This window comes from Globicephala melas, chromosome 2 (assembly GCF_963455315.2).
Source record: "Globicephala melas chromosome 2, mGloMel1.2, whole genome shotgun sequence".
Lineage (NCBI taxonomy): Eukaryota > Metazoa > Chordata > Mammalia > Artiodactyla > Delphinidae > Globicephala > Globicephala melas.
Genome location: NC_083315.2, coordinates 103,530,470 through 103,555,938, shown reverse-complemented (window position 1 = coordinate 103,555,938; position 25,469 = coordinate 103,530,470). Strand labels below are relative to the sequence as shown.

The 25,469-nt window shown below is 56.7% G+C and overlaps 2 protein-coding genes across 14 annotated transcripts in view; one reads left to right on the top strand and one right to left on the bottom strand.

Annotated features, from left to right (window-relative positions):
- Positions 1-20,392, top strand: part of MYH6 (myosin heavy chain 6) — a 24,060-nt gene extending 3,668 nt beyond the window's left edge. The window contains exons 7-37 of the mRNA XM_060294603.1: positions 14-77; positions 343-441; positions 863-966; positions 1,051-1,189; positions 3,157-3,425; positions 3,704-3,874; positions 5,067-5,376; positions 6,065-6,135; positions 6,426-6,513; positions 6,604-6,721; positions 6,867-6,990; positions 7,260-7,396; positions 8,674-8,929; positions 9,052-9,294; positions 9,444-9,620; positions 9,906-10,051; positions 10,278-10,368; positions 12,496-12,885; positions 13,237-13,363; positions 13,455-13,573; positions 13,934-14,130; positions 14,676-14,859; positions 15,033-15,198; positions 15,329-15,453; positions 16,362-16,670; positions 16,904-17,107; positions 17,904-18,029; positions 18,230-18,505; positions 19,655-19,750; positions 19,874-20,008; positions 20,369-20,392. Of these exons, the coding sequence (XP_060150586.1) occupies positions 14-77; positions 343-441; positions 863-966; positions 1,051-1,189; positions 3,157-3,425; positions 3,704-3,874; positions 5,067-5,376; positions 6,065-6,135; positions 6,426-6,513; positions 6,604-6,721; positions 6,867-6,990; positions 7,260-7,396; positions 8,674-8,929; positions 9,052-9,294; positions 9,444-9,620; positions 9,906-10,051; positions 10,278-10,368; positions 12,496-12,885; positions 13,237-13,363; positions 13,455-13,573; positions 13,934-14,130; positions 14,676-14,859; positions 15,033-15,198; positions 15,329-15,453; positions 16,362-16,670; positions 16,904-17,107; positions 17,904-18,029; positions 18,230-18,505; positions 19,655-19,750; positions 19,874-20,008; positions 20,369-20,392 (5,085 nt within the window). The remainder of the gene's footprint in view (positions 1-13; positions 78-342; positions 442-862; positions 967-1,050; positions 1,190-3,156; positions 3,426-3,703; positions 3,875-5,066; positions 5,377-6,064; positions 6,136-6,425; positions 6,514-6,603; positions 6,722-6,866; positions 6,991-7,259; positions 7,397-8,673; positions 8,930-9,051; positions 9,295-9,443; positions 9,621-9,905; positions 10,052-10,277; positions 10,369-12,495; positions 12,886-13,236; positions 13,364-13,454; positions 13,574-13,933; positions 14,131-14,675; positions 14,860-15,032; positions 15,199-15,328; positions 15,454-16,361; positions 16,671-16,903; positions 17,108-17,903; positions 18,030-18,229; positions 18,506-19,654; positions 19,751-19,873; positions 20,009-20,368) is intronic.
- On the bottom strand, positions 7,820-25,469 carry CMTM5 (CKLF like MARVEL transmembrane domain containing 5). Of its 13 annotated transcripts, XM_060294610.1 has the most exons (16): positions 24,963-25,458; positions 23,833-23,985; positions 23,313-23,405; positions 23,026-23,110; positions 21,606-21,662; positions 20,352-20,421; positions 19,895-19,975; positions 16,675-16,948; positions 16,356-16,550; positions 13,912-15,438; positions 13,778-13,811; positions 13,631-13,651; positions 13,228-13,555; positions 12,340-12,807; positions 10,256-10,353; positions 7,820-10,010 (listed from the first exon to the last, which is right to left on the bottom strand). In XM_060294610.1, exons 1-6 carry the CDS (start codon positions 25,314-25,316, stop codon positions 20,354-20,356), a joined length of 810 nt encoding a protein of 269 aa, XP_060150593.1. In that variant the 5' UTR covers positions 25,317-25,458; the 3' UTR covers positions 7,820-10,010; positions 10,256-10,353; positions 12,340-12,807; positions 13,228-13,555; positions 13,631-13,651; positions 13,778-13,811; positions 13,912-15,438; positions 16,356-16,550; positions 16,675-16,948; positions 19,895-19,975; positions 20,352-20,353. The 13 variants fall into 13 exon arrangements, with proteins under 13 accessions (XP_060150593.1, XP_060150588.1, XP_060150592.1 ...); XM_060294605.1 differs by having other exon boundaries at positions 13,228-13,347; positions 13,449-13,555; positions 13,631-15,438; XM_060294609.1 differs by having other exon boundaries at positions 13,243-13,347; positions 13,449-13,555; positions 13,631-15,438.

Here is a 25,469-nt window from a genome sequence, read left to right as displayed (position 1 = left end):
CATCTGCCCCCAGGGGAAATTCATCAGGATCCACTTTGGAGCCACTGGAAAGTTGGCTTCTGCAGACATAGAAACCTGTGAGTACGTGGGGAGCGCTGCCCACACCTCTGGGTCCTCCACCTCTGCCTTCATTCCCGCCGGATGCCCCACCTCAACATTTCCCCTCCATCTTCTGTCTCTGTCTACATTTGCCTCTTGGCTTTAGAATTCTTCTTCCTTTAAACCGTATCTTTCCCCGGGCTCTCTCCACTTGCCATGAGAGCCCTTCTCCCCTGACCTCCATCCTGTTGCTGGCTTGGCTTTTTCCCTCCTTACCTGCCTCCCCGCCTTTCCTCACTTCAGATCTCCTGGAGAAGTCCCGGGTGATCTTCCAGCTGAAGGCTGAGAGGAACTACCACATCTTCTACCAGATCCTGTCCAACAAGAAGCCAGAGCTGCTGGGTGAGCCCAGCCCAATGGTCCTGCTCCCCCCAGCGCCCTCCGCAAGCCCGCCTGTGCAGGGCAGATCCCTCCTCCTCACCCGTCCCGCCAGACTTCTCACCCCCCCTCCTTCCATCTGCCCATTGCCTTTCTCTTCCTCCCTCACCTTGGACTCCCCTGTGTCAATTCTTGCCTCCCTTTCCACCCTTCCTTGCTGCTTTACTCCTTCTCCTCTGCATTTGCCTCCCCTTCTCCCACCTGTCATTCGCCCACCATCCTGGGTCCTCGCCGCCCACTTTTCCTTTTCTTCTGGGCCCTCCCCTTGGTCCTTGCTGACGGTCCTCCTCTCTACCTGCTCCCGCTCTTTCCTTCATCCCACCCCTGCCCCTCACCGTGCCCCCTCCCACCCCCTTGTCCCCTGCCCTGTCCCACGCCTGGACAGACATGCTGCTGGTCACCAACAACCCCTACGACTACGCCTTCGTGTCTCAGGGGGAGGTGTCCGTGGCCTCCATCGACGACTCCGAGGAGCTGGCGGCCACGGATGTGAGCTAGGAGGCAGTGGGCGGGTCCCGGGGCTCCTGGGCCGCCCGCCCCGCCACCCACTCTGCCTCTCTTGCCCTGCCCCAGAGCGCCTTCGACGTGCTGGGCTTCACTCCTGAAGAGAAGGCCGGCGTCTACAAGCTGACGGGCGCCATCATGCACTACGGAAACATGAAGTTCAAGCAGAAGCAGCGGGAGGAGCAGGCCGAGCCCGACGGCACTGAAGGTTCGAGGACAGGAGAGTAGGCGCTGAGAAGGCCTGAGGGGATGGGCGTCTGCCCGTCATGCAGAGACGGTCCTCTGGGAGCACGGTCTCCCATTCTGTGTCCCAAAGGGGTGCCTTTCAACGATTTTTTTTTTTGGCTGAGTTGGGTCTTTGTTGCTGCGCGTGAGCTTTCTCTAGTTGGGGCGAGCGGGGGCTACTCTTCGTTGTGGTGCGCAGGCTTCTCATTGCGGCGGCTTCTCTTGTTGCGGAGCACGGGCTCTAAGAGCGCGGGCCTCAGTAGTTGCGGCACGTGGGCTCAGTAGTTGTGGCTCGCAGGCTTAGTTGCTCCGCAACATGTGGGATCTTTGCAGACCAGGAATTGAACCCGTGTCCCCTGCATTGACAGGCGGATTCTTAACCACTGCGCCACCAGGGATGTGCCCCTTTCAATGATTTTTAAGGAGTTATGTTCACAGTAGCGATGTCAGGACCTTGATAGAGAAAGTGGAAAGAAACCAGGAATAGGAGAAGCAGGTGGTTGAAAGGCTGTGCTTTCTCCCAGGGCGGGCTCAGCCCCACCCCAAGTCCACCTGGCCCAGGCTCCAGGCTTTCTTCTCCATTAGAACCTAGCCAGATGCCACCCTGCATCCCAGACAGGCTGGCTCCCAGAGGACCTGAGGTTTGTGGGTGGGTGAAGGCAGGGACATGGGAGAAGTGGGCAGACAGGGAGGCACCTCTCAATCCCGCTAGCTTCTCAACCCAACTGCACAGAGCAGAAGTGAATTGGGGAGATTTCCTTCTGCACCCAAGACACCCCCAAGCCCAGGAAAGCAGAGAACTGATCTCTGCACACCCCTATCACTACTGCAGTGTGTATGTGAGGGATGCCCAGGCCTTGGGTGAGCCCCTCACAGCCTCCGTGCCATGTTCTGTTTGGGAGGCAGGAAGCCAAGGGTCAGGACACAGCTCAGGGCATTGGCACATCACCCCCATCGCTGGGTCTCAGTTTCCCCCTCAGTGGAATGGAGCGAAAGTCCTTCCCAGCTCCCTCTAAGGCTATCTCGAGAATCCTTTGAGAAGGAGATGTGAAGGGGTGTGAACAGGGCTGGCCCACCTTCAAGGACCCCTTCTCCATGTCTGTCCAGATCAAATGCCAAGCCTCAGTTTCACAATAGCATGTTGCCAGTTATCACAAAACTCTTGAAATTAACCAAATAAATTCCTTCTAAATAGATATCATATGTTGGATGGCATATTTGGAGAGCTGGGGATTGGGGGAGGGTGACCAACATGCTATTAGGAACCTTGATTTTCCAGCCGGCCATGTTGGCCAACACATAGATTCAGGGTAGAGCAGGCCCAGTCCTGGGCTAGATCCTGGGATTGGGGACAAAGGAGGAAAGAAGCAGAGGACAGCATCAGCCACAGTCCCTGCCCTGGAGAGATGAAGGGATGCAGTGTGGTAGGAGGTCCTGGGGTGAGGGAGGGGCCTGGGCTCCAGCCTGACTCGGGCACACACTGGCTGTGTCACCATTGCAAGTCTTGTGCCCTTCAGGCCTCTATTTGCAACTCTTTTTTTTTTTTAATTTATTATTTACTTTTGGCTGCGTTGGGTCTTCGTTGCTGTGCGCGGGCTTTCTCTAGTTGGGGCGAGCGGGGGCTACCCTTCGTTGCGGTGCGTGAGTTTCTCATTGCGGTGGCTTCTCTTGTGGCGAAGCACGGGTTCTAGGCGTGCAGGCTTCAGTAGTTGTGGCACACGGGCTCAGTAGTTGTGGTGCACGGGCTTAGTTGCTCCGCGGCATGTGGGATCTTTCCAGACCAGGGCTCAAACCCGTGTCCCCTGCATTGGCAGGCGGATTCTTAACCATTGCACCACCAGGGAAGTCCCTATTTGCAGCTCTTTAACGAGAGAGGCAGGACCTGATGGTCCTGGTCAGGGAAAGAGGGTCTGCTGAAAGTGCTTGCTTATCCCTTTCCTTCTCCACCAGATGCTGATAAGTCCGCATACCTCATGGGGCTGAACTCAGCTGACCTGCTCAAGGGGCTGTGCCACCCTCGGGTGAAGGTGGGCAACGAGTACGTCACCAAGGGGCAGAATGTCCAGCAGGTGTACTACTCCATTGGGGCGCTGGCCAAGGCCGTGTACGAGAAGATGTTCAACTGGATGGTGACGCGGATCAACGCCACCCTGGAGACCAGGCAGCCGCGCCAGTACTTCATAGGCGTCCTGGACATTGCCGGCTTCGAGATCTTCGACGTGAGTGGGGAGCCCCGGGGCCGGGAGAACAGTAACTCACTGGTTCGCACAGGCAGCCACCGCTGGCTGAGCCGGCTGCAGGCCAGGCGCGGGGACGGCGGTGTGCTCTGGTGGAGACGGTCATGTGTCTTCAGGGCGCCCTCCCTCCCCGCCCTGACAGGGGAGGGGAGGGGCCAGCTGCACCCCTTGCCGGGCTGGACGCGGCCCTGGGCGCACCGCATGGGCCACGGACAGCTGCCCGCCTGACCCGCTCCCCTCCCGCACCCCCCGCTCTGTAGTTCAACAGCTTTGAGCAGCTCTGCATCAACTTCACCAACGAGAAGCTGCAGCAGTTCTTCAACCACCACATGTTCGTGCTGGAGCAGGAGGAATACAAGAAGGAGGGCATCGAGTGGGAGTTCATCGACTTCGGCATGGACCTGCAGGCTTGCATCGACCTCATCGAGAAGGTGCCGCTTCGGCCCCTCCGCCCGGTCCCCTTCACCCGCCATCCCAGACAAAGTGGCAGCCCTGTCCCTCTACACCCAGGAAACTAGTCCCAGAACCCCAAGCCCTGCTTTCACACACCGTGACATCACAAGCGTACACAGGTCCAGCCCTTCCTTCTCTCCCCAACACCTAAGACCTTGTCCTGTCTGGTGGACACCTCCCAGGGTCTTAAGAGGGGGGTGTAGTGAAGGTGAGGGTTCCTGCCCCCTCTGACACCCCATGAGAAGTGTCATTCGTGGAAAGAAACTAGGCTGAAACTAGACATGTCGGCTTCCCATCCTCTCCCTGTTGGCTGAGGATAAGCCTGTGTTCAGCTCCTCTTATCTATGGAGGTTCCTCAGAGGAGACAGGACGGAGCTGGTGGGAGGCTCCCAGTGCTCACTTGCTCCCGGGGCTCCATTGCTGATGGAGGCCAGAGGCCGCAGCAACTGCCCCTCCCCCAGCCCAGCCGCGGCCAGTCAGAAAACAGGGCCTTCCCCACAAGCTCTGCATAGTTATCCAGGGTGCTCCTCTTCCAGAGGCCTCAGATTTCCCCGAAATTGTATGTAAGAGTGTGTGTGGACTGGTCGTGGGCAAGGTGTATATGCAAGTGTGTGTGTGTGTGTGTGTGTGCATTTCTCTGGGGAGGGAGTCTTTGGATTCGCCAAATTCTCAGTAGGATCCCTGTCCCAAGAAAAGTCAAGAGCTGCTACACTTTCTGAAGTGCAGGACATTGTGCAGAACCTGGATCCCGCTAACCGTTCCTTGAACGATTGTTACCCGTCATATAGGCAGGAGTCTGGCCTGCCCTGTAGTCTGGTGCCTCTGACACATTTCTGTCCCAGCCTTCACCCCGTGCTGGGGCAGGGAGCCATTCAGGAAGAAGGGGCTGTTCTTGAGCCCTGGGGGGCCGGGGGCTGGGGATTGGGAGTACAGGGCTCTTCTCTGGGTCCACTGGGGCAGAAAGGTTACATTGCCCAGATCTGAATGTATTCGGATTTAGGTTAACTCCAGGAATATTGGCTTCCTGTATCGGGACACGAGGTACCAGCTCAGGCTCTCTGTGGCCTGCCTGCTACACTGGGCTGCAGTCTCTCCTCTGTCGGGGTATGGGACTCTGCAAGCCTGGGAGTGCACTCAGTGATGCTCTCCCCCTCCCCACCCTGCCATCAGCCCATGGGCATCATGTCCATCCTGGAGGAGGAGTGCATGTTCCCCAAGGCCACTGACATGACCTTCAAGGCCAAGCTGTACGACAACCACCTGGGCAAGTCCAACAACTTCCAGAAGCCGCGTAATATCAAGGGGAAGCCGGAAGCCCACTTCTCCCTGATCCACTACGCCGGCACGGTGGACTACAACATCATAGGCTGGCTGGAGAAGAACAAAGACCCGCTCAACGAGACAGTAGTGGGCTTGTACCAGAAGTCCTCCCTCAAGCTCATGGCCACACTCTTCTCCTCGTATGCCTCCACTGATGTCGGTAAGAGGGCAGCCCTGCACTGCCAGAGCAGTTCCGGAGGTGCAAGGGGCCAGGATCCCGCTGCTTCAAAGCACACAACTCTAAAGGCAGGAGGGAGCCCGTGAGCCACGGGAGGGGGTCAGGAGATCCCACAGCGGCCCATTTCTACCCCTTCTGTGGAAGTACCATTTTGCCCTTTGGGTTATGGACGTTGTTGTACATGCTGTGCATCTCTTCAAGACTCTGAGCAACTGAAGATCAGTGAGAGTGGCACGCACATCACTGCAGCAGGCCTGGCATGGAGCCGTGCCTGCAGGAGGTCACAGTAAATGTTGAGAGGATCACTGAACATACAGTAGAACAAACGAGCCTCCAGTTCAGAGAAGGAAGAGAAAGGGTGTGAACTGAAACGATGAGGGTAAAGTACAAGAAGAAAAGTAGAAAGTGGAAAGATGTAAGCATGGGTAGGGGTTAGAAGGGAACGGGAAGAGAAAGCACAGATGTTATTTCAATGCCTGCTTTGTGCCAAGCACTGGAAAGGCACGCTCCATGCTTGATCTTTTCTAATCTTCTCCTCCTCATGAGAAAACTGAGACTTAGAGAATAACTTGCCCAAAGTCACACATCTAGTGAGCAGCAGAGCCTTGTCCCTACCCGAGGGCTCCTCCGTTTTCAAGCCCTTGTTCATCATTCCTTCTCTTGTTATTAGGGGACAGCAGTAAAGGCAAAGGAGGCAAGAAAAAGGGCTCATCATTTCAGACAGTATCGGCCCTCCACCGGGTAAGAAGGGCCCAGGGATGCCAAGAGACTTGTGGTGGGCAGGCCCAGCCCAGAGCATTTTGTCTGCACCGCCCTAACCTGATGCTCTGAGTTTGGAGAGGAAAGAAGCTAGAGTTATGTGGTCATTTTTGGCATGTAAATTCTATACAAGCCTGAACTCACATCATAAATTATGTATCAGCTCCCTATCCCTTTGAGGGTTCTGGTGACAGGTTGTCTGGGTCCCAGGGCTCAGGGACCAAAGGGATGGTCCCTGTGGCTCCTGACCTCCAACTCTCATCCACCCCCAGGAGAATCTGAACAAGCTGATGACCAACCTGAGGACCACCCACCCTCACTTTGTGCGCTGCCTCATCCCCAATGAACGGAAGGCTCCCGGTGAGCGATGCACAAGCGTCTAGTCTGGAGAGGGCACTTGGCATCCACTTGCCCTAAGGCTGACCCCCTCCCTCTCCCTTCCTGCCACAGGGGTGATGGACAACCCCCTGGTCATGCACCAGCTGCGCTGCAATGGCGTGCTGGAGGGCATCCGCATCTGCAGGAAGGGCTTCCCCAACCGCATCCTCTACGGGGACTTCCGGCAGAGGTGGGTACCAGGGCCCCCCAGGGCTCAGGGAACAGAGGGAGCATGGGCAGCCTCGGATGGGAGGGGAGTCTTCAGGTGGCCTCAGATTCTGTGGGCAGAGCAGATCAGTGCAGAACGTGGGTAACTACGGGCACCTCCCTCCCAGGTACCGCATCCTGAACCCGGCAGCCATCCCTGAGGGCCAGTTCATTGACAGCAGGAAAGGGTCAGAGAAGCTGCTGGGCTCCCTGGACATTGACCACAACCAGTACAAGTTTGGCCACACCAAGGTGAGTCTAGAGCCCCTTAGGGTGGCGTTGCAGGATGTGCGACCATGCTGAGCGGACCAGCTGGTAGCCTGATTCCTGGCTACCCGTATCAACAAAGGGCTGGAACCCAGGCTTCCTTTCTGTCTTGTTTTTCACATTTCACTCCCAGGTCTAGGATGTGTGGGTAACAGGGCCCTGGGAAGCTGAGCCAGGGTCTCCCACACTCTCCCTCCACCCTGACTACCCTTCTCTGAGGCTGTGGCCCCCTTGGCTCTACCCCTCACCCCCAGGTGTTCTTCAAGGCGGGGCTGCTGGGGCTGCTGGAGGAGATGCGGGACGAGAGGCTGAGCCGCATCATCACCCGAATCCAGGCACAAGCCCGGGGTCAGCTCATGCGCATTGAGTTCAAGAAGATCCTGGAGCGCAGGTGAGGCTGGAGGGAAAGAGAGAGGCACTCCCAGAGATGTAAGAGGCAGACAAGCAGAGCGAAGTGGCGTGGGTCAGGAGACCTAAATTCAAATCCTGGCTGCACCACTTACTAGCTAGCCTGAGCAAGTGACTTTGCCACTCTGGGTCTCATTTTGAATTCTTTAAAAAAGAAAATTCCCCTTAGGGAAATACAAATTAAGACTCCAATGAGATACCGTTTTAAAACACTAGATTGACAAAAACCAAGAAGTCTGACCCACTGCTTATGGATGTGTAGATGTGTGCAATCTCTTTGGAAAACAATGTATCATTTTCTTTTAAAGTTGAACAGTTACGTACCTTTCCGCTCCTGAGTGCATTCCCCCAGAGAAACTCCTGCACGTGTTCAACATGAGACAAAAAATGAATCTTTATGGTAGCATTGGTCAAAATAGCAAAGATCTGGAAACAACTTGAATTTTCATCCACAGGAGAATGGGTGAATAGTAGTATACTCATTCAGGGGAATATTATAAAGCAATGAAAAAGGAGGGAACTAAAACTACATGGTACAATACGTTTGCGCCTTAAGAGCATATTGCTGAGTAAACAAAAGCAAGGCACAGAAGGATACTTATTGTGTGATGCAATTTTTATAAATCTCAGAAATAATTTTTAAAATAGCATATTGTTCAAAGATGCATACACACATGGTTAAAATATTTTTTGAAAAAGTTAGGAAACAAAAAACACAAGATTCGAGGTAGTGGCTGCTTCTGGTGGAAGGACCAGGAAAGGGGATGGGGTGGAGCCCACAGGCAGAATCAGCGATGGCAATGCTCTAGTTCTTGTTTGGGTGATGAGTTCATGGACAGTCATTTTGTTTCATGCTTCATAACTTACACATATATTATAGATATTCCTAAATGGAAAATATCATATTTTTAACATGCTTGAGGTTCTTATGAGATTAGAAACACCGAACACGGTAGACATTCTACTGTGGTAGACATTCTACTGTGGAAGTGGTAGCTTCCATAGCTACTAATACTCCAGTAAGGAAGATATAAACTGCCCTTTTGTTGAATTGATCAATCAATAACTATTTATGGAGCAACTCCATGTTCAGTGTGGTTATGCTGAGGTGGGGTTGCCTATCAAGGCTACAAGACAGGGTTCCTGCCGTCAGGTGCCTACAAACTTGCTTAGATGTGCTGGGAGCCGAGTGCTGCTGGCCCCATGATTGCGAAGCGCTCTTTTACAGTGCCCTTCCCTGCCTCCATGTTTCTTTGCCAGGGATGCCCTGCTGGTAATCCAGTGGAACATTCGGGCCTTCATGGGGGTCAAGAATTGGCCCTGGATGAAGCTCTACTTCAAGATCAAACCGCTGCTGAAGAGTGCAGAGACAGAGAAGGAGATGGCCACCATGAAGGAGGAGTTTGGGCGCCTCAAAGAGACGCTGGAGAAGTCGGAGGCTCGACGCAAGGAGCTGGAGGAGAAGATGGTGTCCCTGCTGCAGGAGAAGAACGACCTGCAGCTCCAAGTGCAGGCCGTGAGACCATTTCTCCTCTCCCCTCCCCTGGATTATAGCCCATCTCATCACCAGGGACTGAGTCTCAGAGCTCTGGCTCTCTTTAAGACCCTGGATCTCTCCTCTCTGTCCTCTTCTCCCAGGAACAAGACAACCTGGCTGATGCGGAAGAGCGCTGCGACCAGCTGATCAAGAACAAGATCCAGCTGGAGGCCAAGGTGAAGGAGATGACCGAGAGGCTGGAGGACGAGGAGGAGATGAACGCCGAGCTCACGGCCAAGAAGCGCAAGCTGGAAGACGAGTGCTCTGAGCTCAAGAGGGACATTGATGACCTGGAGCTGACGCTGGCCAAGGTGGAGAAGGAGAAGCACGCCACAGAGAACAAGGTGAGGGCAGCTCCCTCTGGCTCCAGCCCGTGTCTCCTCAGGATTCCCAGACCTGAGTGTGGCCCAGGTCCTTGGCATTGGAGGTCTCCACAGATGTCTCTAGGTTGGTGACCTTTGACCCTAAAGGGGATGGGGTTCTTGGTCAACAGGTGAAGAACCTGACAGAGGAGATGGCTGGGCTGGACGAGATCATTGCCAAGCTGACCAAGGAGAAGAAAGCTCTGCAAGAGGCCCACCAACAGGCCCTGGATGACCTTCAGGCTGAGGAGGACAAGGTCAACACCCTGACCAAGGCCAAGGTCAAGTTGGAGCAGCAGGTGGATGATGTGAGTAGTAACAACCATGCTCCATCCCTCTCAGGTTGGGATTTTTCAGGCAACACCAATGGCCAAGGGGTTCCCAATCCCTAGAACTAACTTCCATGACCCCTGGGGCCCTTTTCTTTCTACAGTTCCTCACTAGGCTGGGTCTCTAATGCTTCATGCTTGCAGGGCTAACTCTGCTGGTTTGACTTCCAATCCCATTGGACTTTGGGTTTAGACGGGAGCAGAAGAGGATGCACTGTGGATCTCAGGTTTCCTACATCCTGTTCATTTTCTTTTCTCCACCAGCTGGAGGGATCCCTGGAGCAGGAGAAGAAGGTGCGCATGGACCTGGAGCGAGCCAAGCGGAAGCTGGAGGGTGACCTGAAGCTGACCCAGGAGAGCAACATGGACCTAGAGAACGACAAGCTGCAGCTGGAAGAAAAGCTCAAGAAGTAGGAGCCTGCAGCGGCCAGGAAGGGCTACTGAGGGTGTCTGGCCTGAGGGTTAGAGTGCAAGGTGCTGCAGCACCTCTGGCCAAGGCTGCTCTGGGCACACAGCCCCCACCCCCAACCTTCACCCTCGGGGCCAGGGGGAGGGGACTGGTCCTCGAATACCGATGCAGAAGGAGAGGATGGGCACAGGGAAAGGAAAACCACCTGTCACCCTCTTCTCCTCCAGGAAGGAGTTTGACGTTAATCAGCTGAACAGTAAGATTGAGGATGAGCAGGCACTGGCCCTTCAGCTGCAGAAGAAACTGAAGGAAAACCAGGTGAAGTTCTTCTGGGTGTAGCCACCGGGAGCTCAATGGCGCTGAGGCAGCTGAGGCTGTAGGAGCTGCTTAGGGTTCTAGACAGTATCTAGAACTCCAAGCCGCCCGGAGGCCCCAACAGCCCTGACTTACAGGCACTTGGGAACATCAGCCTTCCCCCATTAGAGCAATAGTGTCTTATTTCAGCAGGACTATTTGGGGGAGAGGGTGGGGATCATACTTACTAAAAGGGCTTCTCTTGCTGAGCTATGCTCCACCTCATGGGTTTTCTGCTCTGGGACAATTGGCAGGGCTCCGTTCTCCTCTAACCCTTACTTTTGGTGCTTCTCCCCACTTCATGGGGGTGAGAAGGGCCTTCGTGGAGCACCTTGCCATGGGAAGCTCTGTTCTTATTCTTCCCGGGTATTTACCCTAGCCACTAACTCAGGTTGGATCCCCACAGAGCACCGTGATATGGAGTCAACTCCCGCAAACTTAAGCAAGTCACTCCCCGTCCTGAGCCTCAGATTCTCCTCTCATCTGTAAAATGGGACTAATGACCCCTGCCTTGCAGAGGACCAGAAGAGACATTGTACAGGAACCCACTTTGTCAACCAAGAGGCAACATATATATGTTATTTTAATATAGCTCAGGCTAGAGAAGTGAGCCAGCCACTTGCAAGAAGATGTTCTTTTGTCTTTCGCATGGCTTTCTCATCCCTCTGCAGGAGGAGATTGAATTAACAGCCAGAGTCTCCCTTGCCTTTAATGAACTGAATTTTAATGTGCTTTTAGTCCCATGTTTGTCAGAAGAGCCCTGGAAGCAAGGAAGGCAGGTACTCTCGTTCCCATTTCATAGCTGCAGAAGCTATACGGCCACATCTGGACATAGTGGCCCCAAGGCCACAGGGACTCAGCTATTTATCCTCTCATTTTCTTATGAGGCCACTAGTGGAGAGAGCTAATCTCCCCTCAGCATTCAGGGTTGATGGCCCAGGGTGCAAGTGACACATGAACACAATTCCCCTCCTCTAGGGGCTGCTCAGGGGCTGGTCTGCCTTCAGTGATACTCTTCCCTCCCATCTTCTTGGGTGCCCCTTCTGGGTTTTAGCCTGAATATTAGGACATCCCCAGGTTCTCCTAGCCTGGTCTGGGCAACCTCTTTGACTGTTGAACCCAGAACAACTGTGCTGTTATCCTCACCAGGTCTTGGCAGTGGGCTGTGGCTCCTCCTTCTTCCTGCCCAAGCTCTTGCACTCAGTCCCCATTCTCCATCCTGGGAGCAAGGGTCTGGTGGTTCTCTCTCTCCTGCTCCCAGGACCCCCTCACACACATTCCATCACCACCATCCATAACCACAGGTGAAGGGATCCCACCAATCCTCCCCTTTGCTCCTTGCTAGTCAGACAACAGATCAAAATTGTAAATGGGACATTCTGCCAATTTAGTCAGGCCAAGGCTAAGACCAGAAGGTAGGGACATGATACAGAGGAGGGCACCCTGCTAGCACTCACCGGGCCTGGAAGGGAACAATTAAGCTGGAACCGAGCCCTGGGCCTAAATAAAGTAAGCCCTGGAGAGTGAGGAATGTGGTTGATTGGAGTTTGTGGTTAATTCGGAAGATTACAAAAGCTTTTGATTATTTGGAGGCATACTGCTGCAAATATTTGTAAAATACAAGCACCAGCTTTCCTGCCTTATCATTAGCAGAGCAGAGCCTAGTGGATCTGTGGAATCTTTGAGACCCAGGACCTCACGGGATCTCAAGATCCCTCTCTGAAGACAGATTCTCAGGATTCAGGGCTGCAGATGCGCAGACTGGGTCTGAGATGCCCCTCCGGGAAATGCCTTGAGAGTTTGGCTTCAACCAAATTCCCACTGACGGTCTTGCATTATAGGATGTTTGGCAGCCTGCCTGGCCCCTGCCCACTAGATGCCAGTAGCAACACCCACCCCCTCCCCAAGTCACGACAATCAAAACTGTCTACAGACCTTGTTGACTGTCCCCTGGGGTACAGAATGTCCCCTGGTGAGAACCACTGCTCTGCAGGACCTGGGTGCTTTGGCCAGGAGCCTTCTAGAGCCCTGGGGAGGGGGCTCTGATGGAGGGGTCAGGCGGTGGGTCTGAGCCCCCTATACCCTGCCCAGGCGCGCATCGAGGAGCTGGAGGAAGAGCTGGAGGCCGAGCGCACTGCCCGGGCCAAGGTGGAGAAGCTGCGCTCAGACCTGTCCCGGGAGCTGGAGGAGATCAGTGAGCGGCTGGAGGAGGCCGGCGGGGCCACGTCCGTGCAGATCGAGATGAACAAGAAGCGCGAGGCTGAGTTTCAGAAGATGAGGCGGGACCTGGAGGAGGCCACGCTGCAGCACGAGGCCACGGCGGCCGCCCTGCGCAAGAAACACGCCGACAGCGTGGCCGAGCTGGGCGAGCAGATCGACAACCTGCAGCGCGTGAAGCAGAAGCTGGAGAAGGAGAAGAGCGAGTTCAAGCTGGAGCTGGACGACGTCACCTCCAACATGGAGCAGATCATCAAGGCCAAGGTGGGCCTCTCCTCTCCTCTCCTCGCCCTCTCCTCTCTCACAGCCTCGCAGTGTGCCTTCCTTCCACTTCCTCTCTGCCATCGCTCTTATTCTCACTCCCTTCGTCACCCTCTGGTCTCTCTCCCTCTCTCCCTTGCACCTGCCTTGCCCTCCACCTGTGTCTCCATCTCCTCACCATCTCTCCCTTCTTTAATTCATGCATCCTCTCCAGATTGTGCCCCTCCAGCCCCGCCCCATTTCACCCCCCACCCCCTGCCTCTGTGCGCTCCCCAACCTTGGCCCTCCCTTCCTTCCTCCAGTCAACCCAGCCCCTCCCACATTCACCTTTCTCTTGTCCCTTACCGCCTGAAGGCAAACCTGGAGAAGGTGTCCCGGACACTGGAGGACCAGGCCAACGAGTACCGGGCGAAGCTAGAAGAGGCCCAGCGCTCCCTCAATGACTTCTCCACCCAGCGAGCCAAGCTGCAGACGGAGAACGGTGGGTGCCCCTAACCAGCCCTGTGCCTGCCTCACGGAAGAGCATCAGTTGCCCCCTTCCATGGCCCACAAACCCTTGTTCCCACCTGCAGGTGAGCTGTCCCGGCAACTGGAGGAAAAGGAGGCACTGATCTTGCAGCTGACCCGAGGGAAGCTCTCCTACACCCAGCAGCTGGAGGACCTCAAGAGGCAGCTGGAGGAGGAGGGCAAGGTGAGGCCCGGCTACGGGGCAGCAGACAGGACTGATGGCAGCCCTGGGGCAACCAACCTCAGAAATGGAGCCTGGAAGCTGCAGAGAGGCTGCTAATGAAAAAACCTCCAGGCCAGGTTCTTCCACTCTTCAGCTAAGCCACACCCGAACATCACTGAGTGCCTCCTTTCTTATTTGGAAGGGATGGGCAAACTGGGAAGGTACCTTAAGATGTTGAGATTCCACACCAGCCCTCACCCTGAAGGAGGCCGGGGCTTGGTTAAAGTTCATAGATATGAAAAGGATCTGGAGAATGGGGACAGGGCCTTCCCTCCCACCTTCCCAGATGCTGAACCCACCTCCCGGTGCCGCCCCTCCCAGGCGAAGAACGCCCTGGCCCACGCGCTGCAGTCAGCCCGGCACGACTGTGACCTGCTGCGGGAGCAATACGAGGAGGAGACGGAGGCCAAGGCCGAGCTGCAGCGCGTCCTGTCCAAGGCCAACTCGGAGGTGGCCCAGTGGAGGACCAAGTATGAGACGGACGCCATCCAGAGGACCGAGGAGCTGGAGGAGGCCAAGTGAGTCCTGGGCAGCCCCCAACCCTGCTTCTAAGAGAGGAAGGCTCGAGAGGACATGGGTAGAGACAGGCAGAGTGGGCACGGGAGGCAGATTTGAGGTGGAAGAGAGGAGGTGGGGAGAAACGTGGTGGGCAATACAGGTGCTTGCGAGGGAGCTGGGATCCTGCACTCTGAGTGAACCCTGGCTGGCCCTGACTCACTTCCTGTGACGGGCGAGCTTTTGGCCCGGGTTATACCTGATGCTCACGTATAAGACGAGCAAAAAGCTTGTTGGTCAGAGGAGCTACCGCCGATCAGCCTGGGTGGGGAGAAGTGAGGGCTGCCACCCTGAAGCTGCTCCCCATAGGGAAGAGCCTCTGTTCTAGGCACCCGAAGCCCTGGCTCCCTGGAGGCTGGGGTTCCAGGGTCTGAAGGGCTACTCAGTGTCCCAAGGAGCTCTGTGGGAGGGCCGGGCCCTCCTCATCTGGCAGTTCAGGGAGGGGTCGTCCCAAGGCCCCGCTGTTCCCAGGTAGAGTGACACACATACACCCAACCGCGCCGGGCAGGAAGAAGCTGGCTCAGAGGCTGCAGGACGCCGAGGAGGCCGTCGAGGCCGTCAACGCCAAGTGCTCCTCGCTGGAGAAGACCAAGCACCGGCTGCAGAATGAGATCGAAGACCTGATGGTGGACGTGGAGCGCTCCAACGCGGCCGCCGCGGCCCTGGACAAGAAGCAGAGGAACTTCGACAAGGTGGGCCCAGGCTGGGGACTCGCAGCCAGGGGCCAGAGCAGGCGGGCAGGCGGGAGTCAGGAACGTCCTCCCAGGAGGCAGAGGCTGGGAGGAGGCTGAGCCCAGGAGAGGGGCCTGGGCGCCCCTGGACGTGGGGCTGGGGCTGCCCGGTGAGCCGCGTCCCGTCCCCGCAGATCCTGGCCGAGTGGAAGCAGAAGTACGAGGAGTCGCAGTCGGAGCTGGAGTCCTCGCAGAAGGAGGCGCGCTCCCTCAGCACCGAGCTCTTCAAGCTCAAGAACGCCTACGAGGAGTCCCTGGAGCACCTGGAGACCTTCAAACGGGAGAACAAGAACCTGCAGGGTGCGGGCCCAGGCCGGGGGCGGGGGCGGGGCAGGGAGGGTCCGCACGTGGCGCCACCCAGCGGCTCCTAGAGGCGTGCCCCCCGTTGGAGCCCGGCTGCCCCCAGCTGAGCGGCCCGCCCCTCCCACAGAGGAGATCTCCGACCTGACCGAGCAGCTGGGCTCCAGTGGAAAGACCATCCACGAGCTGGAGAAGGTCCGCAAGCAGCTGGAGGCTGAGAAGCTGGAGCTGCAGGCGGCCCTGGAGGAGGCCGAGGTGAGGGCCTGGCTCTGCCTGCACCCCTGCCTCCGACCCTCTCCTACCCACCCCTGCCCTCCTGTCTCTGACTCCGCACTCTCCCTCACCTGGGGGTGACGCTGACCCAAGACAAAATCTATCAGCTCCTTATTCTGAGTCCAAGGTCATATACCCACTACCCATGACTACCTCCAAAGCCAAGGTCTGTGCAAAGGAAAATGCCACACACAGCTTGATCATAGGTTTGTTTCCCACTGGGTTTATAAAGTTGAAACCTGGCCATCATAAAAACCCCTCAGACGGGGTGGGAGCATGGGCTCCGGACTCAAACAGACTTGAGTTTGAAACTTGGCTTCAGGACCACCACTTTGTCATTGGGCAAGTTCCTTAAGCTATCTGTACCTCGGTTTTCTCGTCTGTAAAATGGCATCAGTTGTACATACCTCATGAGATGTTACGCATGACTATTATGAAGATGAAACGAGGTATCGTGCTTAAGCGCTTAATATATGTTAGCTATTGTTACTGTTCATTTGTAAGAACCTAGCGATAGCCCTGAGATTTGGGGCTTCTAACTTTTTTCACTACAGGGTGAGCGACCTGGGAAACAAAGAGAAATGTTCGAATTTCTGGTTGTAAAACTCCTTCCCTTTTCTATGCTATTTTAGATGGGTCGGGATCACGCAGTGTTGGTGCTGGAGGGTCTTGACAGTTGTGAGCTCAGAACACTTTCCTTGACGGAGGAAACCGGGGGTATCCAGCACTTCCTCCCCCAGAGCACCCGGATGGCCTGGGATGCAGGTCCCCCCTCCCCATCTTTCTCAGCTCTTCTCCTCTTGGCTGACACCTTGCATCCTCCCAGCCTCCCTCCCCAATGTACCCTGTGCCCTGACGTCCTCGGACCCTGTCTCCCCACCCACCTCCAGGCCTCCCTGGAGCATGAGGAGGGCAAGATCCTGCGGGCCCAGCTGGAGTTCAACCAGATCAAGGCAGAGATGGAGCGGAAGCTGGCAGAGAAGGACGAGGAGATGGAGCAGGCGAAGCGCAACCACCTGCGGGTGGTGGACTCCCTGCAGACCTCCCTGGACGCGGAGACGCGCAGCCGCAACGAGGCCCTGCGGGTGAAGAAGAAGATGGAGGGCGACCTCAACGAGATGGAGATCCAGCTCAGCCACGCCAACCGCGTGGCCGCCGAGGCCCAGAAGCAAGTGAAGAGCCTCCAGAGCTTGCTGAAGGTACCTGGTGACTCTTGGAAGCAGGAAGTCACCTCACCCAGAGAGGGGCGGTGGCCGAGTTGGGGGGTGGCGTCCCATCACAGCACCAGATCCCTCCTGCCCCCGGGCCGTCGCAGGCACAGGTCCCACCTGAGCCACCGCCAGGGGCTCTCCGCAGCATCCAGTTCAGCTGACGGCCTCCTGATGGGCCAGAGCCCAGCTGCCTCTCTCACGCCCACTCTCGTGATGCGCAGGACACCCAGATCCAGCTGGATGACGCGGTCCGTGCCAACGATGACCTGAAGGAGAACATCGCCATCGTGGAGCGGCGCAACAACCTGCTGCAGGCCGAGCTGGAGGAGCTGCGGGCCGTGGTGGAGCAGACGGAGCGGTCCCGGAAGCTGGCCGAGCAGGAGCTGATCGAGACCAGCGAGCGGGTGCAGCTGCTGCACTCCCAGGTGAGAGTGGGACTTTTGGAGTTGAAAGAAGCACAACTGCATCTACTTGCAAACCAAATTCTCCACAGAACACCATTTTTCTGCAATCCCATACACACTGTTTTCAGCTATACTCGGTAATGAGTTTTTACATCCATCTCACTGCACTGCCCTGTGGAGTTTTGTTCTGTAATCTAGTACATGTGGGAATGACATCACCCACGGATGTGGTCCTCTCTTCCTTACCCCACTCCTTCTATAACTATAATCGCTTCCAGGATACAGTCCCTTTAACCAAGTTTCTCCCATTTTCCTTGGAATATTTTCATCCTCCTGCACAGACGTGTTACTACAGAGCTCAGGAGTAGAACAACAGACCCTTTCCTGCTTGAAGTCTTTCTTCAGAGCCGAGTCCCTTTAGATATAATGTCTAGAATATACCTATTTTCATAGGAAAAGAGAAAGCAGGTGCAAAACAAGGAAAATACTAAAATCAAGACATGTTTTTTAAAAATGACCAGTTCTAATTTTCTCTGGATAGAACTGTAGAATCAGGGGGCTTCCCTGGTGGCGCAGTGGTTGAGAGTCCGCCTGCCGATGCAGGGGACGCGGGTTCGTGCCCCGGTCCGGGAAGATCCCACATGCCGCGGAGCAGCTGGGCCCGTGAGCCATGGCCGCTGAGCCTGCGCATCTGCAGCCTGTGCTCCGCAACGGGAGAGGCCACAACAGTGAGAAGCCCGCGTACCGCAAAAAAAAAAAAAAGTGTAGAATCAGGCAGCAAAGCATACATTCAATAGTTTTCTTTGCCTTTATCTAGAACACCAGCCTCATCAACCAGAAGAAGAAGATGGAGGCAGACCTGTCCCAGCTTCAGGGCGAAGTGGAGGAGGCAGTGCAGGAGTGCAGGAACGCCGAGGAGAAGGCCAAGAAGGCCATCACGGACGTGAGTGACCGCTCCCCTCAAAAGACTCGAACCAGGCCTGTGGGTCCAGGCCAGGCCACTGTGCTGTAACAGCAGTGACTCTGCCACTCTGTGGGTTTGAGGGCCTCAGGGAGCAAATGGCAGGATGGGAAAGAGGTGATCCTTAATGGGAAAGAAGAGGCCCCGGGGTCCTGTTCTTTTACGCTCTCTGCCGTGCACAGGCCGCCATGATGGCGGAGGAGCTGAAGAAGGAGCAGGACACCAGCGCGCACCTGGAACGCATGAAGAAGAACATGGAGCAGACCATCAAGGACCTGCAGCACCGGCTGGACGAGGCCGAGCAGATCGCCCTCAAGGGCGGCAAGAAGCAGCTGCAGAAGCTGGAGGCCCGGGTGCGGGAGCTGGAGAATGAGCTGGAAGCCGAGCAGAAGCGCAATGCAGAGTCGATCAAGGGCATGAGGAAGAGTGAGCGTCGCATCAAGGAGCTCACCTACCAGGTGCGGGCACGGCGGCTGCTCTGGGGCCAGGCCCTTAGGAGTGGACGTGAAAGCGCATCCCTCGCGCCCCCCCTCCTGACCCACACAGGCCCCACACAGAGCCACCCGGCCCTCTTGCCACCTGCTCCTTGAGAAGCTGTCTTGAGATTAATTTTCTTTCACAATCTCTGCAGATAGTTTGGCTTGAGTCCATGAATTTTTCTAGCGAAGGGAAAATCTACTTCTACTTCTTGAAAGCTCTTTGAACCAGCATTTCCCCAGTTTTTTAATAAACTGAAGCGCTACCATGAAGGCTTCAGAACAGTCCAAGCAATCTTTCCACCAGTCTCAGAGGCAGGGGCATTGTGTGGCATTTTAGTGATAAAAGTCAGGGATGGGAAAAGGCTCAGATCTTCCATGGAACTTCTGGGACCACAAACAGAAGGCCTTAGAGAAAGAAATCCCCAAATGTTCTAAGCCCTCCATCTGTATAGCTCAGAGCTTATGCCTTTGACCTGTTATTTTCACAGTGTGCCTGGGCAGGAGAGACAGAGAAAGGGGGTATTGGTCCGTTTGACAGCTGGATATGAGAGACACAGGAAAGAGATACAGATGTAGAACTTCAGGTGTATTGTGGGCATAAGTGGCAATAGCATCCTAGCACATGCAATGATCAATGCAACGCGACATTGGAGCCACTGATCCTGGTGCCCGATACCTGACCCAGTACAACGTATATTGGGTTATGATAGATTAGAATGATCTGGATTTTGATAATCCCTTCTTTCTGCTTTCCTCATTAGTCCTCTCTGGTCACTCCAGAACCACTGGCCAAGAGCGCCTCTGGTGCTCCAGATGAGAGCTGGAACAGCCCTGATGTCTCCATACTATCAGATGAAGAAATCCCGTTTGCTTCCGAGCCCCTCCTCCCATTTCTCACCTTAGGGCCACAGCCCTCCTTGCTTTTTAGATCCTGGACTGAGGACCTTGCCGTGCCCTTTGACCTATAAGTAGTGTCAGAGATGAAGTTTCCCCACCACCTCTTTGACCTGGCCTGTTGGAGGGAAGAGCAGCTAAGGCGTGAGGAGAAGATGGGGTGGTGAGGGAGGGAGAGATAATCGCTCTTGCCCCCACAAAAAAAACTGGCTTCTCCCGTGCATATGCCCCCAGACGGAGGAGGACAAGAAGAACCTGCTGCGGCTGCAGGACCTGGTGGACAAGCTGCAGCTGAAGGTCAAGGCCTACAAGCGCCAGGCCGAGGAGGCGGTGAGTGACCCCGATGGGGCCCAGGCCTGGAGGAGGGGACAAGGAGCCGGCCCCCAGGCTGGGAGTCTAATAACCCCTGGCTCCTCTCGCCTCATCCCCCCGCCCCCCCCCGAACCCCCGCAGGAGGAACAGGCCAACACCAACCTGTCCAAGTTCCGCAAGGTGCAGCACGAGCTGGATGAGGCAGAGGAGCGGGCGGACATCGCCGAGTCCCAGGTCAACAAGCTGCGGGCCAAGAGCCGCGACATCGGCGCCAAGGTGGGTCCCTCCCCAGACCCCGCTACTCAGCCCCCTAGCAGCGCGGCCCCAATGTCAGTGCCCTCTTAGTGGGCACTCCTCCCCCTGTATTTGGATAGCCCTGAGGGTCCCACAGCACTCACACCTGAGCATCCCCCCTCCTGCTCAGAGAAGCCCCCCACAGACTGGAACCTCCTTAGAAAGCCCAGTCCCACCCCCCCGAACCACAAGGACCCCTAAATGGGACCCCAAGATTCCTGAGGCCTGAACCTCTCCCCACTAAGGGCATCTCCCTTAGGCCTCTCAAAGCCCTAGAGATTCCTCCCCACACCCTTCCTCCCTCCCGCCAGCTGCCCCCTCACACCTTTAATTCTTTCTCAGCAAAAAATGCACGATGAGGAGTGACACTGCCTCTGAGCCTCGCTCTTGCTGACCTGCAATAAACATGAGTGCCAGACTCTGCCTGAGCCCCTATCCTTCCCCGCCGACCATCCAGGAGCCGTCCTGGACTCCTGGGGGAGGGGGGCCCTGCCCCTGTGTCAGAGCTGGGGGAGCCAAGACACCCCACATCTACCGAAGAGGAACCGAGGCCCATGGAGGTGAGGCGGCTTCCCTGAGGTGGCAGAGCCGTGAGTCCCCCTACTGCTCAGCCAACCAGACAAGGGACGAGAGGGAGAAATTCCAAAAGTGGAGAAAACAAAGGCACCAGAGGGTGAGCCAATTCCAGACACTAGGAGACAGAATTGCACTGCGGAAGCTGAAGTCACCCTCCACCTACACCACCCCTGAGGCCACAGGAGTTAAAGTTGTCCTGGGACACCTGTTTCCTCCAAAATGAATTCCCCACCGATGCCAGGAGAGGCTCAGAGCTGGCTGGGGATGGAGATGTGGATAAAGAGGGTGACGCAGGTCCCTTTCTGGTCAGCCCCTTGAAAGTAACCCACAGGGAGTCCCGCTCCCCTTAACCCCCCGGTACAGTCAGCTGGGGCCCGGGCCTGTGGGCCACACCCCATCGTGAGGGCATCCTGAGACCCTGGAGCCAGCTGACACCAAACTGAACCAAAGTGTGGACCAAACCTAGGTCCCGCTTGTCTCATCTTGACCTCTCACACAGACACAGACGAGCAGGGCACGCGCAGGTGCACACCACAGAGCACACTTCTGCTCCCTTTGAGCTCCCTCCAGGGACAGGCTGGCCCGTGTCACACGGCTGCTCAGGGGACAAGGCGGGTCCTTACCCCACTCTGCTCCTAGCAAATCCCTGCCCCCTGCTGGGCTTTACTATGGCCAGGCCCTCCTGACCACCTTCTCATCCCTTCTTTGCCCCCCACCATCTCCTGGACTCCCCTGGCTAAGCCCTCCCTCTCCCTCTTCTGAGGCCTTGACCGCCCCTGCCCAAGGTTGGTCACCAGTGTTGAGAATGGCCTGTCGGTAAAGTCCTGAGAACTGTGAGCAGAGACCAGAGCAACACAAAAGCCAGTCGGTTCTAGCCCTGGAGAGGCTACCAGTTCCAGTGAGGAGCCAGGACATGAGGTCAGGAGAACAGGATCCCAGAGGCAGGAAAAGCCAGACCAAGAGTGGCGGGTGGTTAGCACCGAGGGGAGCAGAGCAACTCTACCAGAGTTCAGGTGCAGGCAGGGCTTGGGTGCTGGGGCCTGCATCTGGAAGGAGCACCCTAGAAGAAGGAAGGCATTTCAGGGCAGGGACGCAGAAGCACTGGAGAGGGGCTAGCAAGTCAGCTTGGACGAGCTAGGCCACGCTGGGCTCTGCGGGGTTGGGCAAGGATGTCCCGGCCACATTGAGCTGTCACGGGCCAGGCAGGGCTGACTCCAAAGTCCCCCTGAGCCATGACTGCCCTTCACTAGCTGGTCTTCTTCCCCATCTGTGAGCGTTCAAGGATGGACCTGCTGGGCACCTCTGAATCCCTGGGACCCAGCACGGGGTCTGCACATGGGATGCTCAGGAAATGTCCTGCTGAGGCACTGGCAAGCTGGGAAGGTGGACCTGCTGGTGGAGGGAGCTGGAAATGAGGCTGGGCCATTTTTTATGAGTTACAGGGGCTCAGTACCGTATCCAGAACACCTGTTCAGGTGTTAGGCGAGCTGGGCTCCAGCCCTAACTCTGTCACAGACGAAGAGGTCACTTCCCCTAATTGGGCGTGTCCTCTCGTATGTGAATTGAGGGCATTGAACCAGCTGTTATCTGGGGGCTCATGCAGCTCCAGCAATGTGGGAATCTCTGCCCTCATCTGATGCTGACCTCTCCCTGGCAGCCTGCGGGCCAAGTCCTCCCCTCACCACTAGGGGGAGCTCTACACACGCCCCAGGCAAGCACCTCACCTCAAACCCACTAAGACCGGTATGTGAAAAGCTTGGCAAGTGGGCACTCATTCACAGACGGAAGGCTTGCGCCTTCTCAGACACAGAAGCCTGGGTGCCCGGCCACCAGGCACACCGCAAGGTGGCCTTGCACGCAAGAGGTGTGTCATGGAAGCTTTATGTTGAAGGATGTCTAAGCCCCACCCCCTTCCTCATTGTTCACACCTGGTCCCAGAGAAGGGACCATGACCTGCTCCAGGCAACATTCTCATGAATACTCTTTGGCATTCCTAGTCTGCCTAATTTGGGGGGAAGAAAAAGATTCACCAGTAGGATTCAAGTCTTTTAATTTGGGAATGACCAGCTTCCTCCTATACCCTCCCTTTCGTCCATAACACCCCCTCCCTGGCCGAGCATCATCAGAAGTCAGATCTTAGAACACCAGGCCCCACAGACAAATCCCCGGTGACTTCTCAGGCCTGGCTCCATCGCTGTAGGCTGGGGTGGTGGACAGTAGGCTGGGGAGCTAGTGAATCCAAAGGAGACGTGTCTGGGCTCTGCTGTTCCCCTTTTCTGGCTGGGCTCAGGAGCCAGGTAGCCCCAGTATCACTACTGGTCCCCTGTGAAGATGGAGCCAGGTGGGGTAGGGCATGGCAGGGTGGGGTAGCTGGGGCAGGGGGTGGAGGGGACATCTCCTCTTCCCAGAGCACAGGCACTCACCCTGGGTGGCCCTGGACGCCAACTCAGTCCGGTAGATCTTGAAGGCATCGTAGGCAAAGACGGAAACCAGGATGATGCCAAAAACCTGTGGGCGTAGGAGCAGGGATGGCACAACAAAGGTCATCGGGCCGTTGATACCGGGGAGAGGGAGGTGGGTGATATGGGGCAAGGTGTGAGGCAGGCCCTGGGCACTGAGTTGAGCTTGGGGTGGAGAGAGGCACACAAAGTGTGCAACCACCAGCCAAAGGTCCTTGGGGAGCCAGAGAGCTCTGTGGGGCTGGACTCACAAAAGCAGCAATGGCAGCTCCATCCCGGGAGGTCACAGCCGCAAAGGAGACCACCAGGAAGATGATGCTGGCGCTGACACAGCGGAGGAAGTCCTGGGGGTTGGGGGGGCAGGGTCAAAGGGAAGCAGAGGGCAGGGGGCATCGCCCCGAGGTTTTCCAGGCTAGTCAGCAGCTTGACCCTCAGGCACTGTGAATCCCTACACGGAGATACCCTTGGACACAACATAAAGTGCTTGAGAGACAAAGAGAGAGAGAGTTCACACAGCTCCCCAGGGGAGGGATGAAGATAAATGCGGAGCAACCAGGACCAGGACCAGAAGCCAGGGGCCTGGGCTGGGGCTGGATCTGGGCAAGGGAGCAGATCTGAGGGATGTGGGTCAAAGGAGTGTTTGAGTGTTGGGTATGGGAGCCGGACTCCTTGTTAAACCAGGAAAAGGAGAGAGGCTGGGAGAGGAAAGGAAAATTCAACGTGCAGAGAAGAAAGGGACCAAAACGGGGTGGGGGAGGCAGGGTCCCTCACCAGACAGGGCCAGTTCAGCCGATCGAAGCGCTGGTAGTACTGGGTGGCGTAGAGGAAGAGGAAGGCTAGCGTGATGAAGAACTCCAGTAGCGCAGCAGCCATGTAGGCGGAGATGGAGGCCGTGAAACAAATGAAGATGATGAAGGTCAGGGCCTGCGGGACCGAGGGTGGGAAGCTTGCCAGGAAGGGGACACAGGCACAGCCAGGCCTTTGCCCTCTCCCTCCCCGGAGCTCCCCCAGCCGGCCCCACCACCTGTCCTTGGAGGTCTCGCCATCCCTGGAGCCACATCCAGGGCCTTTGCCTACTGAGGCCCGACTCTGGCCCCCCACCTCTGCCCATCCATGCTCCCCCTGCCTCGGGATCCCAGCAGCCCCAGCAGTTTGGCCAAGCTGCACGGCTCCAGGGGCCGCCATTCTGTGAAATCCACAAGATAGTGTGTCCCCCTTTAGCCCCAAGTACAATGGGAACGCCGGCCCCTGGAGTGGCACCCACATCAGCCTGTGCCCCCAGGAGGCACCCCACGCCCCATAACGCTTCTCCCACTCCTGGATGCCTAAAACTCTTCTGACGAGGACCAGAGCCTCTGGTTCCATGCCAAGAGGCAAGGTTTAGAAGGCAGAGGCTCCAGGGTGGACTCTGGGGTCCCCTCAGCTCTGGCCATGTAGGATGGCGCATATGCAGAAGACTTAAGTTTACTAGTAGGTCTTGCTAAGTGACTAAGGGAAGCTCCTTTCCTGAGGACAGATATTCATGGGGAGCAGGCAGCAGATAAAGCGGGGCTGCAGGAAGTCTGCCCTTTTTGGTAGTTGAACTTCTCGGATCTGCCAAGAAGTGGCCATCTTAAAGCCCGGGGAAAGACCAGCTGGTGTCACCGCTGTCCCGTCCCTGTGCCTCACACCCCCTCGATGTCCAGAGAGCTGTCCTCTGTTTAACTTCAATCCTTCCTGCAGCAACTGAAACCTGCTGTGACTGCCTCCAGATGGGAGATGAGGGGCTGGGTGGGGGGGTGGGGCAGCTGGGGCCGGAGGGGTGTCCTGAGAGCCTGGGGAGGGAGGCTGCTGAGGGCTGAGCCCTGGTGGGGGGCCTGGGCTGGGAGATGGAGGCTGTAGGTCAGGGAGGCAGCTGTTACCAGCTCAGTTTCCAGCAGGATGCCTTTGAGGGACGAGAGGAACGTCTTGTCCACGGTGAAGCCCTGGAGCCCCGCAGCTGCCCCCTCTTCAGGGGGTCGGTCCCGGCGATTCCAAGCACTGAGCATCTCCACGGGGCCCACCGGACACAGCCCCCACTGCCACCAGCCAGGAAGGAAAATGGAAAACTGACAGGATGGGGAAGCAGAGAGGAGCAGGAAGGCACTGCGAGAAACCTGAACGTGAAGCGGGCAGGGCTGCTGTGGGACCCCGGGGAAGGCGGCTGCCCAGAAGGGCCTGCACCCAGCTGCCCAGAGTGCTCGGCTGGTGCGTGCACTGGCCCCCAGGCAGCACATGGGAGGGGAGGCGCGGGCAAGGGGGGCGTGGTCAACCCTCCCCTTACTTGGAGCCCAACCCCGCCTCCCGCAGAGGGGAGAAGCGTGGGGAGGAGGAGGTCCGCGGAGAAACCAGGATGAGCTGGGAGGTGAGCTGAGTAATGGGCCGGCCTA

Coding starts and splice junctions, on each gene's coding strand:
- CMTM5 (XM_060294604.1), bottom strand. CDS start 25,316: ATGTGCTGCCTGGGGGCCAGTGCACGCACCAGCCGAGCACTCTGGGCA. Junction 23,406..23,832: donor GGCTGAACTGGCCCTGTCTG/GTGAGGGACCCT, acceptor CCCAACCCCCAG/GACTTCCTCCGCTGTGTCAG. Junction 23,111..23,312: donor GAGCTGCCATTGCTGCTTTT/GTGAGTCCAGCC, acceptor CTACGCCCACAG/GTTTTTGGCATCATCCTGGT.